This window comes from Gopherus evgoodei, chromosome 5 (genome assembly GCF_007399415.2).
Source record: "Gopherus evgoodei ecotype Sinaloan lineage chromosome 5, rGopEvg1_v1.p, whole genome shotgun sequence".
Classification (NCBI taxonomy): Eukaryota; Metazoa; Chordata; order Testudines; family Testudinidae; genus Gopherus; species Gopherus evgoodei.
The window spans coordinates 144,952,321-144,966,868 of NC_044326.1; the positions used below are offsets into that span (position 1 = coordinate 144,952,321).

The following is a 14,548-nucleotide window of genomic DNA, read 5'->3' on the forward strand; positions in this document are numbered from 1 at the left end:
ACTCTGGAAATAAGACAAAGCGAACAATGAAGGAGGCTCACCAGTGAGCAGCTTCTCCCCAGGGCTGGAGTGAATGCAGCACTGACTGCTCCTGTGACTTTGCTGTGCGCCTCATGATAGCAGATGATTTTATTAAATCCCCAGTTCCTGGATTCATGGGATTAGAGGAGAGTCTTAGATCTCTTTTCTTACAGCAGTAACTTCTAGTCCTTCTGGAAATGTGTCCCTGTGGTGGGGCGGTTCCCCACTCCAGCGGAAAAGGGGTTAAAGTCAGCCCTGGGAGAAGTTTGCAGTTGAAAGCTGCTAGGATGGGCTGATTGGGGAAGTGGCTGCAGCTGGGCCACACCCCAATCAGGCCACAGCTGGCCTCTATAAAAAGACTGTGAGCCAGAAGCAAAAGAGAAGTCTCTCTTCAGGCTGGGAGAGAGCAGAGCCTGGCTGCCTGCAGAAAGATTACTGGGAGTGAAGCAGGGCTGGGAAAAGCCAGGGGATCTGAAGGCTGGCAACTTCCCAGACTGCAGGGCCTAGTCCAAGGCCCACAGAGTTATTGGAAGACAGCAGGTCTGAACCCCCTCGCCTATGATGAGTGGCTTTTACACTGCAGTCTGCCCCAGGGAGCGGGGGCTTAGTGATGACTGGCCGTAGCCCAGACTGAGGCAAGGTGAGGAGTAGAAGGTTGGAGGTTCCCAAGAGAGGGGAGACCTGGAGGCAGAGTGTAGGAGTATTGCCAGGGGGCAGCACCCCAATAAAAGGGCACAGGGGTCTGGGAGGGACACAGAGCCAGAAACAAGCAGGAACATTTCACTTCAGGATGAAATGCAGAGATAAAATTTCTCGATACTTTAAATGACTGCTTCATGGAGCAGCTGCTATGGGAACCCACAAGGGGAGAGGCAACTCTATATTTAATCCTGAGTGGAGTGCAGGAGCTGATCCAAGAGGAAACTATAGCAGGACCACTTGGAAATAGTGACCATAATACAATAGCATTCAACCTCCCTGTGGTGGGAAGAACATCTCAACAGCCCAACACTGTGGCATTTAATTTCAAAAGGGGGAACCATGCAAAAATGAGCAGGTTAGTTAAACAGAAGTTAAAAAGTACAGTGACTAAAGTGAAATCCCTGCAAGCTGCACGGGTGCTTTTTAAAGACACCATAATAGAGGCCCAACTTCAATGTACACCCTGTTAAGGGTAGTTAGCATGAGCAATTCCATTTTGTATGTTTCCCTATTTTGTATCCATCATTAACTAAAAGCGAGCACATCACATACACAGCTCCCAAGGGCAGCATTAAAGAAAGATAAAGTCAGAAACAGGAAAGACGATAGGAACACAGCTGTAGCAACACAATTAAGGAAAAATTCTAGTATGCAAGGTAACAGCTGGACTGTGCACTAGCCAGCATGAGGACAGTGATTGACTGTAATAGGCTAAAGATAAGAAAATGGCTTATTGGCTAAGGCTTCCAATTCACAAGGGTAGCATGCACTCCTAAAAGGTATATAACTTCTATGTAATCTGCAGCCTGGGTCTCTCCCTGATTAGCAGGGGGACACCACGTTCGAATGTTGTATGAACCTTGCACAATAAAACTTTATTTGGACACTCTGTAAATCTTTGGGTTTTGTGCCTCAGCCTAGAAACGAACGGTGCGTGGCCTACAGGTATAATTCGCAATAACCCCAAATTAAGAAACACAGTAAAAGAACTAAAAAAGAGCCACCGTGGCTTAACAACCATGTAAAAGCAGTGAGAGATAAACACTTCCTTTAAAAAGTGGAAGTCCAGTCCTAGTGAGGCAAATAGAAAAGAGCATAAACGCTGCCAAATTAAAAGCAGCAAAGAATCCTGTGGCACCTTATAGACTAACAGACGTTTTGGAGCATGAGCTTTCGTGGGTGAATACCCACTTCGTCGGATGCATCTGTTAGTCTGTAAGGTGCCACAGGATTCTTTGCTGCTTTTACAGATCCAGACTAACAAGGCTACCCCTCTGATACTTGCTGCCAAATTAAGCACAGGAGTGTAATAAGAAAAGCCAAAGAGGAGTTTGAGGAACGGCTAGCCCAAAAACTCAGAAGCTAATAACAAAATGTTTTTTAAGTACATCAAAAGCAGGAAGCCAGCTAAACAACCAGTGGGGCCCTTGACTATCGAAATACAAAAGGAGCGCTTAAAGACGATAAGATCATTGCGGAGAAACTAAATGGATTCTTTGCTTCAGTCTTCATGGTTGAGGGTGTTAGGGAGATTCCCAAACCTGAGCTGGTTTTTGTAGGTGACAAATCTGAGGAACTGTCACAGACTGAAGTGTCACTAGAGGAGGTTTTGGAACTAATTGATAAACTCAACATGAACAAGTCTCCGGGACCAGATGGCATTCACCCAAGAGTTCTGAAAGAACTCAAATGTGAAGTTGCAGAACTATTAACTAAGGTTTGTAACCTGTCCTTTAAATCGGCTTCTGTACCCAGTGACTGGAAGTCAGCTAATGTAACGCCAGTATTTAAAAAGGGCTCTAGAGGTGATCCCAGCAATTACAGACCAGTAAATCTAACGTCAGTACTGGGAAAATTAGTCGAAACAATAGTTAAGAATAAAATTGTCAGACCCATAGAAAAATAAACTGTTGAGCAATAGTCAACATGGTTTCTGTAAAGGGAAATCCTGTCTTACTAATCTATTAGAGTTCTTTGAAGGGGTTAACAAACATGTGGACAAGGGGGATCCAGTGGACATAGTGTACTTAGATTTCCAGAAAGCCTTTGACAAGGTCGCTCATCAAAGGCTCTTACATAAATTAAGCTGTCATGGGATAAAAGGGAAGGTCCTTTCATGGACTGAGAAATGGTTAAAAGACAGGGAACAAAGGGTAGGAATTAATGGTAAATTCTCAGAATGGAGAGGGGTAACTAGTGGTGTTCCCCAAGGGTCAGTCCTAGGACCAATTCTATTCAACTTATTCATAAATGATCTGGAGAAAGGGGTAAACAGTGATGTGGCAAAGTCTGCAGATGATACTAAACTGCTCAAGATAGTTAAGACCAAAGCAGATTGTGAAGAACTTCAAAAAGATCTCACAAAGCTAAGGGATGGGGCAACAAAATGGCAAATGAAATTTCATGTGGATAAATGTAAAGTAATGCACATTGGAAAAAATAAGCCAAACTATACATACAATATGATGGGGGCTAATTTAGGTACAACGAGTCAGGAAAAAGATCTTGGAGTCATCATGGATAGTTCTCTGAAGATGTCCACACAGTGTGCAGAGACGGTCAAAAAAGCAAACAGGATGTTAGGAATCATTAAAAAGGGGACAAAGAATAAGACTGAGAATATATTATTGCCCTTATATAAATCCATGGTATGCCCACATCTCGAATACTGTGTACAAATGTGGTCTCCTCACCTCAAAAAAGATATATTGGCACTAGAAAAGGTTCAGAAAAGGGCAACTAAAATGATTAGGGGTTTGGAGAGGGTCCCACATGAGGAAAGATTAAAGAGGCTAGGCCTCTTCAGCTTGGAAAAGAAGAGACAAAGGGGGGATATGATAGAGGTATATAAAATCATGAGTGATGTGGAGAAAGTGGATAAGGAAAAGTTATTTACTTATTTCCATAATACAAGAACTAGGGGTCACCAAAAGAAATTAATAGGCAGCAGGTTTAAAACAAATAAAAGAAGTTCTTCTTCACACAGAGCACAGTCAACTTGTGGAACTCCTTATCTGAGGAGGTTGTGAAGGCTGGACTATAACAGCGTTTAAAAGAGAACTGGATAAATTCATGGTGGTTAAGTCCATTAATGGCTATTAGCCAGGATGGATAAGGAATGGTGTCCCTAGCCTCTGTTCATCAGAGGATGGAGATGGATGGCAGGAGAGAGATCACTTGATCATTGCCAGTTAGGTTCACTCCCTCTGGGGCACCTGGCATTGGACACTGTCGGTAGACAGATACTGGGCTAGATGGACCTTTGGTCTGACCTGCTACGGCCGTTCTTATGTTCTTATGACACCAGCCTGCAGAGGGAGCCCTGGAGGCTGGATGAGCTAATTCCCGGAGACTACCAGCAGGAGGCGCCATGAGGTGAGTTCTGCACATTTACAGTCCCTTAAAGGCTCAAACCAGAAGGCAAATAAAAATAAGCTCCAGTATTATTCCCAAAATACTTATGACATTTAAGCCAAACTCAGCATTTTTGGGGCCTGACTTGTGATGTCTGAACTCTTGGGATTCCCGATCACTTGGTGTCTGAGAATTGTGACAAGACAGCTCAGAGTCCTGTTCTAGGTATAGAGTCTGACAGCCTCACTCGGAGCTGGGAGGAACAAACCCCTCCGTGCAGGAATCACTGCGTGCGATTCTCTGGCCTCGGTGACCAAGAGGTCAGACTAGCCAGCTCTGATGGGAACTTCTGGCTTTTGCACCTCTGCTAGGGAAATAACGACACATGAGGGGTGGGGGAGGGTGCCCCGAAGGGCAGCAGAGGCAGCTGAAAGTGGGACTAGTAGCAGAAATCTGGGGTGTTTGGGGAGGGGACAGTATGATAGTCCCACTTTGGAGGGTGTCAAAAAATGTCTTTCACATGGATCCTCCACCCTGCAGCCCCTCTTCCTCACCCCATGTCCCATTGTCCCCCACATTCACACTGACTCCAGCAAGAAAATACCCCTTCAGGCTCTGTCCTCTCTCCGAATCCCTAACACGCTTTCCTGTGTCCCTTCACCCTGTTTACAGCAACCGTGACCCCCATCCCATGTCCCTGCATCCCTAGGTTGGGTCGGGTCCTTCACTCACCCTTGCTCTGGTTGTAGAGCTGACTCAGAGTGTTCAGACTCGCGTTGTACCATTTCTGGTAGCGCTGTGCCCACCAGGTCATCTCGTCCCAGAACTCCGGACCCTCCTTCTGCGCCATCCACACTGGGCCGGGCTGTGCCCTCTGCGTATCGCTGGTGTAGATGTAGTTGACCTGATCGTCCACGAACACAACACGTCTGTACCAGGGCAGCCCCGAGCCGGGCTCCGACACCACGGTGTCCAATATGCGCCTGGAGTGCAGGCCTGTGGGAGGGGGAGGGAGGAGTCAGACCCCACTAAACCCTGTCAGGGAGCCCCTAGCAATGTGAGAGAGGCAGTGCCGGCCCTCAGCACCGCTCCTGTGGGAGCGAGACCTGGGAAACAGCTCACAGAACAGCCTGAGTGGGGAGAAAGAGATAATGGGGTAGAAGGAGAAAGGGAGGCAGGGCTGGAGCGGGAGTGAGAAGGGGAAGGGGTGAGGAGGTACAGGGGGATGGAGCACATGTGAGGAGTAGGGAACCATATGGAAAGAGTATACTGGGGGTACAGGGGAGTGTGAATAAGGAAAGGGGGCCCAGGAGGAGGGGCAGGGCTGGAGTGCGGTGTGGGGAAAAGGAAGGTGTTGTTATGGGAGAGGGTCGGGCAGGAGGACTGGGGATAGGAGATGGAGGAGCTGAAGCTGGGGAAGGCAAGGTAGGCAGGGGGATGTGTCCAAGCTACAGGTGGGAGCCAGGACACCAGCTGTGCATACAATTTACTACAATTTATTCAGTACGTAAGATTGGCCATAGTGGGTCAGACCAAAGGTTCATCTAATCCAGTCTCCTGTCTTCTGATAGTGGCCAATGCCAGGTGCCCCAGAGGGAATGAACAGAGCAGGGAATCATCAAGTGATCCATTCCTTGTTGCTCAATTCCCAGTTTTTGGCAAACAGAGGCTACAGGCACCATCCCTGCCTCATCCTGACTAATAGCCACTGATGGACCTGTCCTACATGAACTTAGCTAGTTCTTTTTTAAATCGTGTTACAGTCTTGACCTTCACAACATCCTCTGGTAAAGAGTTACACTGGTTGACTGTGTGTTGTGTGAAGAAATACTTCCTTTTGTTTGTTTTAGAACTGCTGCCTAATAATTTCCTTGGGTGACTGCTAGTTCTTGTGTTACGTGAAGGGGTAAATAACACTTTGGTATTCACTTTCTCCAGACCAGTTACGATTAAGACTATGATTTTGTCATGGATATTTTTAGTGTCAGACCTGGACAGGTCACGGGCAACAAAGAAAAGCTCACGGAAGCCTGTGACCGATTCGTGACTTTTACTAAAAATATCCATGGCAAAATGGGGAGCTCAGCTGCATGACCCACACACCACCTGCAGGGGCGAGGCAACTGTGGGCCACTCTGAGCTCCTGGGTCCCCCTGCCGCCCATGGCAACTGGGAGCGGTTGGTCCCCCCACAGCCCACAGAGGCCCCCCCGCCCCCCCACAGACACTCCCAGCTGCTACAAGTGGCAGAGGGACCGCAAAGCTTCCGGCTGCTGTGTGCTGAAGTCACGGAGTTTGCTGGAAGTCACAAAATCTGTGACTTCCATGACCTCTGTGAAAAAAACAAAGCCTTAGTCTTGATTTTATAGACTTTCATCATTTCCCTCCTTAGTCATCTCTTTTCCAAGCTGAAATGTTCCAGCGTTATTAATCTCTTCTCATGCAGCACCCATTCCATACCTCTAACCCAGGGGTCGGCAACCTTTCAGCAGTGCTGTGCCGAGTCTTCCTTTATTCACTCTGATTTAAGGTTTCGTGTGCCAGTCATACATTTTAATGTTTTTAGAAGGTCTCTTTCTATAAGTCTATAATATATAACTAAACTATTGTTGTATGTAAAATAAATAAGGATTTTAAAATGTTTAAGAAGTTTCATTTAAAATTAAACTAAAATGCAGAGCCCCCCGGACCGGTGGCCAGGACCCGGGCAGTGTGAATACCACTGAAAATCACCTCGCATGCCACCTTTGGCACCTGTGCCAGGGGTTGCCTACCCCTGCTCTAATCATTTTTGTTCCCCTTTTCTGTACCTTTTCCAAATCCAATATATCCTTTTCCCAATGGAATGACTACATCTGCATGCAGTATTCAAGATGTGACCACCCCATGGATTTATATAGAGGCAATATATTTTCTGTCTTATTATCAATCCCTTTCCTAATGATTCTCAACATTCTGTTAGCTTGTTTGATTGCCACTGCATACTGAAAAAACAAGGAGTCCTGTGGCACCTTAAAGACAAATGCATTTATTTGAGTATAAGCTTTTGTGTATGCATCTGCTGAAGTGGGTTCCAGCCCATGAAAGCTTATGCTCAAATAAAGTTTAGTCTTTAAGGTGCTATAGGACTCCTCATTATTTTTGCTAAAACAAACTAACATGGCTGCCCCTCTGAAACTGCACACTGAGTGCATGTTTTCAGAGAACTCTCTATAATGACTCCAAGATCTCTCGAGTGGTAACAGCTAATTTAGACCCCATCACTTTATGCATAGCTGGGATTACGTTTTCCAATGTGCATTACTTTGCGTTTATCCACACTGAATTTCACATACCATTTTGTTGCCCAGCCAGCCAGTTTTGTAAGATCACAGAATCATAGAAGATTAAAGTTGGAAGAGACCTCAGGAGGTCATCTAGGCCAACCCCCTGCTCAAAGAAGGACCAACCCCAACTAAATCATCTCAGCCAGGGCTTTGTCAGGATGGGCTTAAAAATCTCTAAGGAAGGAGATTCCACCAGCCCTCTAGGTATCACATTCCAGTGCTTCACCACCCTCCCAGTGAAACAGTGTTTTCTAATACCCAACCTAGACCTCCCCACCGCAACTTAAGACCATTGCTCCTTGTTCTGTCATGTGCCACCACTGAGAACAGCCGAGCTCCCTTCTCTTTGGAACCCCCCTTCAGTTAGTTGAAGGCTGCTATAAAATCCTCCCTCACTCATCTCTTCTGCAGACTAAACAATCCCAGTTCCCTCAGCCTCTCCTCAGAAGTCATGTGCCCCAGCCCCCTGGTCATTTTCATTGCCCTCCACTGGACTCTTCCCAATTTGTGCATATCCTTTCTGTACTGTGGTGTCCAAAACCGGATGCAATACTCCAGATGTGGCCTCATCAGAGCTGAACAGAGGGGAATGCTCCTACTAATACAGCCCAATATGCTGTTGGCCTTCTTGGCAACAAGGGCATACACTTGACTCATATCCAGCTTCTTGTCCACTGTAATCCCCTTTGTAACTCTTCACAGTCTGCTTTGGACTTGACTTAGGCATGCTGTGGCTGCACCCCAGGTTCCCTGTAGGGATCGGGCCCTGTTGTGCCAGTCACTGCACAGGCCCTGCCCCACAGAGTTCACAGGCTGATCCCCCATCCCCACAGATCCACAGGCAGGATCAGGGCCAAAGGAGATGGGAATGACAACAGCTCCCGAAGGGCCTGATGCTGCAGAGACTGAGTCCCTGATCCCTTCACCCATATGAGTGTCCCACTGACGTCAGACACGGCTCACAGGAGTTACACATCTGGGGGGTCAGGACCTGGGGTGGGGGAGGAGTCAGGCTGATGCAGGCTGGTGACTTATTTGGTCCCATTAGTTCCTCCATGTCTCAGGGGTTATTTAGTCTCAGACCCTGCAGATTCGCAGTGTGGACCCTCACTCACTCACACAGCCCCCTGGAGCCGTCCCTCACCTCAGTAACATGACACATAGCGTTTGCAGGATTGGGATCTTGTTCCCTAGTTCATAACTGTCAGTTACAGAGCAGAGCCCCCCTCCTCTGTGCTGGGTGCTGGACACACACAACAGGCACAGCAATGCCTTGGCTTATGTATGAGCTGAAGAACAGACGGATCTAATGGGGACAGAGCTCTCTCCTTTTCTTCCCCCAGCTACTCCGGCTGCCGAACACCCTGTGTCCCTCCTGCCAGCACCAGCCACTGTCCATTTCACTCCCTTCAGTCACAGTCAGACGGCCTGATCCGGAGAGCAGGGCTGCTGACACTGCTCCTCCCTGGCTAACTAATTAAAGAGTCAGTGGAGCAGAGGAACTGGACCCGGGGTCTCCACCTCCCGGGTGAATGGCTCTGTAGCCAGGTGGTTGGAGCCATTCTCACGCCCTTGCTCTCTGGCCCAGTTCTAGTTCTCCCCAGAGGAACAGCTCCCACAGGAGTGACGGAGGGAGCCCAACAGCAGAGGTCCCCACAGCTCAGGGGCTAGGACACCCTGGGAGGTGGCAGAGCCCTGCTCAAATCCTGTCTCCCCGGCAGGCAAAGGGGGCCTGGAACTAGGAGTCTCCCTCACCCCAGGTGATGCCCAAACCACTCAGCTCCTCACACACTGTTGTGTGAGCTCGTGTGAGGGTCCGATCCAGCAAGTGGCCTGAGCACACCCACCGCATTGGGCCCCCAGACGAGTTAGGTGGAGGACACCAGTCGTCCCTTGGTCCATGCATCGCTCTGGGGCTCAGAGGTCCGGACACCTGGCGGGAAGCTGCAGGGCACAGGCTGAGGCGAGAACATAGATCCCGAGGGACCTGTTACTGCACAAAGGTGCCGAGTTCAGGCACCTAAAGGGCTCAGCAGCAGCCAAGGGGCCTGATTCTAGGATTTAGGCACCTTCGCCCCTTTATGGCTCTAGCCCTTGGACACTGCAGTGACGGGAGCAACAGGGACACCATAGATCACAGTCTGATCCCGCTCCTGCCTCTCAGAGACCTGGCTCCCTCCCTCTGACACTGCCCTGCAGCAACCTCTGCTCCCCACTTGCGTGCTGCCTCCAGCTCCTCCCTCTTCCTCCATCTCTTTTTTTGCACAGCCCTGCACCTAACTTCTCTCCTTTCTTCTCTCCACGCTGCTGCCATCTGCCATTGACCCTGCTCCTTCCCTCAGTCACCCTCTCTGACCCCAACCCCAGCTCTCCCTTCATTTTCGCCACTTCCCACACTCATCCTCAGTAACTTCAACTTCCAACCCTCTGCTCCATCCAACCCTCTGCTCCCCATCTCCTCGCCCTCCCCTCTGCATTCACCCAGATGCCCTGGGTCATAGAATATCAAGGTTCGAAGGGACCTCAGGAGGTATCTAGTCCAACCCCCTGCTCAAAGCAGGACCAACACCAACCAAATCATCCCAGCCGGCGCTTTGTCAAGCCTGACCTTAAAAACCTCTAAGGAAGGAGAGTCCACCACCTCCCTAGGGAACCCATTCCAGTGCTTCACCACCCTCCTAGTGAAACAGTGTTTCCTAATATCCAACCTAAACTTCCCTCACTGCAACTTGAGACCATTACTCCTTGTTCTGTCATCTGCTACCACTGAGAACAGTCTAGATCCGTCCTCTTTGGAACCCCCTTTCAGGTAGTTGAAAGCGGCTATCAAATCCCCCCTCATTCTTCTCTTCTGCAGACTAAACAATCCCAGTTCCCTCAGTCTCTCCTCATAAGTCATGTGCTCCAGCCCCCTAATCATTTCTGTTGCCCTCCGCTGGACTCTTTCCAATTTTTCCACATCCTTCTTGTAGTGTGGGGCCCAAAACTGGACACAGTACTCCAGATGAGGCCTCACCAATGTCGAATAGAGGGGAATGATCACTTCCCTCGATCTGCTAGCAATGCCCCTACTTATACACCCCAAAATGCCATTAGCTTTCTTGGTAACAAGGGCACACTGTTGACTCATATTCAGCTTCTCGTCCACTGTAACCCCTAGGTCCTTTTCTGCAGAACTGTTTCCTAGCCATTCGGTCCCTAGTCTGTAACAGTGAATGGGATTCTTCCGTCCTAAGTGCAGGACTCTGCACTTGTCCTTACTGAACCTCATGAGGTTTCTTTTGGCCCAGTCCTCTAATTTGTCTAGGTCCCTCTGTATCCTATCCCTACCCTCCAGCGTATCTATCACTCCTTCCAGTTTAGTGTCATCTGCAAACTTGCTAAGAGTGCAGTCCACGTCATCCTCCAGATCATTAATAAAGATATTGAACAAAATCAGCCCCAGGACCGACCCTTGGGGCACTCCGCTTAAAACCAGCTGCCAACTAGACATGGAGCCCGACAATCTAGCCAGCTTTCTATTCACCTTATAGCCCATTCATCCAGCCCATACTTCTTTAACTTGCCGGCAAGAATACTGTGGGAGACCATATCAAAAGCTTTGCTAAAGTCAAGGAATAACACATCCACTGCTTTCCCCTCATCCACAGAGCCAGTTATCTCCTCATAGAAGGCAATTAGGTTAGTCAGGCATGACTTGCCCTTGGTGAATCCATGCTGACTGTTCCTGATCATTTTCCTCTCCTCTAAATGCTTCAGCTCCCCCACTCTCCAAAAGGGCCATGCACTGGACTTGGGTTCACCAAGCCCTGCTCTCTGAGCTCCCTGGTGTGGATTCCCCAGCTCCGACCATCACCTGGTCTTTCTCAGCATCACCTACCAATCACCTCTCCCCATGATTTGTAATGTCTGTGCCTCAGTTTCCCCAATGAGCTGCATGGTTAAAGAGGTGGGGGAAAAGGTTGTTTCTTCTGCAGATATCTAGGGTCCGGCCCCATGCCTATGGGGACTCCCCGGACATTTGGAACCTAGCAACTAATGAGACTCATCCTCTGCAGGAAGCCGATTGTGACCAGCTGGAAAACAAAGGGCTGAGGAGGCCAGGGGACACTGTTTGTCAAGAACAAGAACAAAGGACAGGGCAGGTGGGGGTCCTTGGGGTTAAGTGTGGGCTTTTGGAAGGAGGAGAAACATCTGGACTGGGACTAGAGAGAGCTCTGTGTTCTAGACTGACCCAGGTCTTTGCCGAAACTTTCCATTCTCTACATTAACTAAAGATTTTCTACGCTCTGTTCCAGACACCCAGCAAACCCTCGTGTTTGTATAGTGCTGGCTGGGAGTCACCCGAGTCCAGAAGTCAGAAGCACATTGTTCCCTTGGGGTGCAAATCTCCCCATGTGTCTGATTCTGGTGGCGCCACTGAGGGGAACTCATGGCAGGAAGCGGGGGTGCTGAAGGCTCTGAAGTTCTGTCCCAGGAGGTGATGAAGCCCCGTGGCTCACTCCAGTAAGTGTGTGTGACCTTAAGGGGATTAGAGCTGTGTGACTGCACCGGTTGCTCATGTGGATTCATGACAATGAAACATAACGTGACCTTCCCTTCTCCTCCCCTCCTTCAATTTCCACCTCCCTCTCCTTCACAGATAAGAAATTTCTGCATCTGCTCTCCTCCTAAACCTTCCATTCACCCCACCCCATCTCCCGCTCTCCCTCACATCCACTCTCCTCCCTCTCTCCCTCTTCTCTTTAACCTCTCACTCTCCTCCAGCTTTTTCCCCTCACAACACAAACACACATTAGCGTCTTCCATCAGAAAACCCTTGACTTTGTTTTGCCTCCCCAGCTACAGCCCCTTCTCCCTTTCATCTCTCAGCTCATTGAATGTGTGCTCTACAATCAGTGTCTGGAGTTCCTGTTCTTCGGTTCCATCCTAGGCCCTACCTACACCACGGGTACGTCTACACTACGGGATTATTCCAATTTTACATAAACCGGTTTTTTAAAACAGATTGTATAAAGTCGAGTGCACGCAGCCACACTAAGCACATTAATTCGACGGTGTGCGTCCATGGTCCGAGGCTAGCGTCGATTTCTGGAGCGTTGCACTGTGGGTAGCTATCCTGTAGCTATCCCATAGTTCCCGCAGTCTCCCCCATCCCTTGGAATTCTGGGTTGAGAACCCAGTGCCCGATGGGGCAAAAATCATTGTTGCGGGTGGTTCTGGGTACAGCCTCACCCCTCCTTTTGTGAAAGCAGCAGGCAACCATTTCGCGCCTTTTTTCCTGGGTGAACTGTGCAAACGCCATAGCACAGCAAGCATGGATCCTGCTCAGATCAATACCGCAATCGTGGACGTTGTAAACACCTCGTGCATTCTCGTGCAGTCTATGCTGAACCGGGACCTGCAAAGCCAGGCGAGGAGGCGGCAGCTGCGGCGGCTACGGCAGCGCGGCGACGAGACTGATGAGGACATTGACACAGATTTTTCTCAAACCGCGGGCCCCTGCGCTTTGGAGATCCTGCTGGTAATGGGGCAGGTTCTAGCCATTGAACGCCGATTTTGGGCCCAGGAAACAAGCACAGACTGGTGGGACCGCATAGTTTTGCAGGTGTGAGACGATTCCCAGTGGCTGCAAAAATTTCGCATGCATAAGGGCACTGTCATGGAACTTTGTGACTTGCTTTCCCCTGCCCCGAAACGCCATAATACCAAGATGAGAGCAGCCCTCACAGTGGAGAAGTGAGTGGCAATAGCCCTCTGGAAGCTTGCTATGCCAGACAGCTACCGGTCAGTCAGGAATCAATTTGGAGTGGAAAAATCTACTCTGGGGGCTGCTGTGATGCAAGTAGCCAAAGCAATCATTAAGTTGCTGCTACAAAAGGTTGTGACTCTGGGAAACGTGCAGGTCATAGTGGATGGCTTTGCTGCAATGGGATTCCTTAACTGTGGGGGAGCGATAGATGGAACACATATCCCTATCTTGGCACTGGAGCACCAGGGCACCCAGTACATAAACCGCAAGGGGTACTTTTCCATGGTGCTGCAAGCACTGGTGGATCACAAGGGACGTTTCACCAACATCAACATGGGATGGCCAGGAAGGGTTCATGACGCTCGCGTCTTCAGAAGCACTGCTCTGTTTAAATGGCTGCAGCAAGGGACTTACTTCCCAGACCAGAAAATAACAGCTGGGGATGTTGAAATGCCTATAATTATCCTGGGGGACCCAGCCTACCCCTTGATGCCATGGCTCATGAAGCCATACACAGGCAGCCTGGACAGTGCAGGAGCTGTTCAACTACAGGCTGAGCAAGTGCAGGTGGGTGGTAGAATGAGCATTTGGCAGTTTAAAGGCGCGCTGGCGCACATTACTGACTCGCTCAAACCTCAGCCAAACCAATGTCCCCTTTGTTATTGCTGCTTGCTGTGTGCTCCACAGTCTCTGTGAGAGTAAGGGAGAGACCTTTATGGCAGCATGGGAGGCTGAGGCAAATCAACTGGCCACTGATTATGTGCAACCAGACACCAGGGCGATTAGATGAGCACACCAGGAAGCGCTGCACATCAGAGAAGCTTTGAAAACGAGTTTCATCACGGGCCAGGGTACGGTGTGACTGCTGTGTTTGTTCCCCCTTCAAGAACCCTCCCACCTTTATTGACTCCTTCCCTGTAAGCAACCCACCCTCCCCCTTCCATTACAACTTGCTTAAGGAAATAAAGTCACTATCGTTTAAAAATCATGTTTTCATTATTAAAAAGTAATTATAAAAAGAGGCAGAGAACTGACAAGGTATCCCGGGTGTGGTTTGGGAGGAGTATAGGAGGGAAGGAAAAGGCCATTAAACACATTTCAATGTAATGACAGCAAATGGTTGGGCTATCCACAGGGGTGGAGTGGGTGGGCGCATGAAGCCTTCCCCCACGCGTTCTTACATGTCTGGGTGAGGAAGATATGGAACATGGTGAGTGGTGAGGGTGGTTACACAGGGGCTGCAGTGGCACTCTGTGACCCCGCTGCTCTTCCTGAAGATCCACCAGATGTCGGAGGATATCAGTTTGATCACACAGCAGCTCCAGCGTTGCATCCCGCCACCGCTGATATTCCTGCCTACACCTCTGATTTTCCTGCCGCCACCTCTAATCTCG

At 49.2% G+C, this 14,548-nt stretch overlaps 1 protein-coding gene across 2 annotated transcripts in view; it reads right to left on the minus strand.

Moving 5' to 3' along the window:
• LOC115652952 (class I histocompatibility antigen, F10 alpha chain-like) overlaps positions 1–14,548 on the minus strand; it is a 48,496-nt gene that overhangs the window by 19,967 nt on the left and 13,981 nt on the right. Inside the window, exons 1-2 of one of the 2 annotated variants that reach the window (XM_030565612.1) lie at positions 9,158–9,269; positions 4,810–5,073 (exon numbers count right to left, since the gene is read on the minus strand). In XM_030565612.1, the coding sequence (XP_030421472.1) occupies positions 4,810–5,073; positions 9,158–9,254 (361 nt within the window). In that variant the 5' untranslated portion in view covers positions 9,255–9,269. Of the gene's footprint in view, positions 1–4,809; positions 5,074–9,157; positions 9,270–14,548 lie in introns of those variants that run through there. The other variant, XM_030565613.1, reaches the window with a different exon arrangement.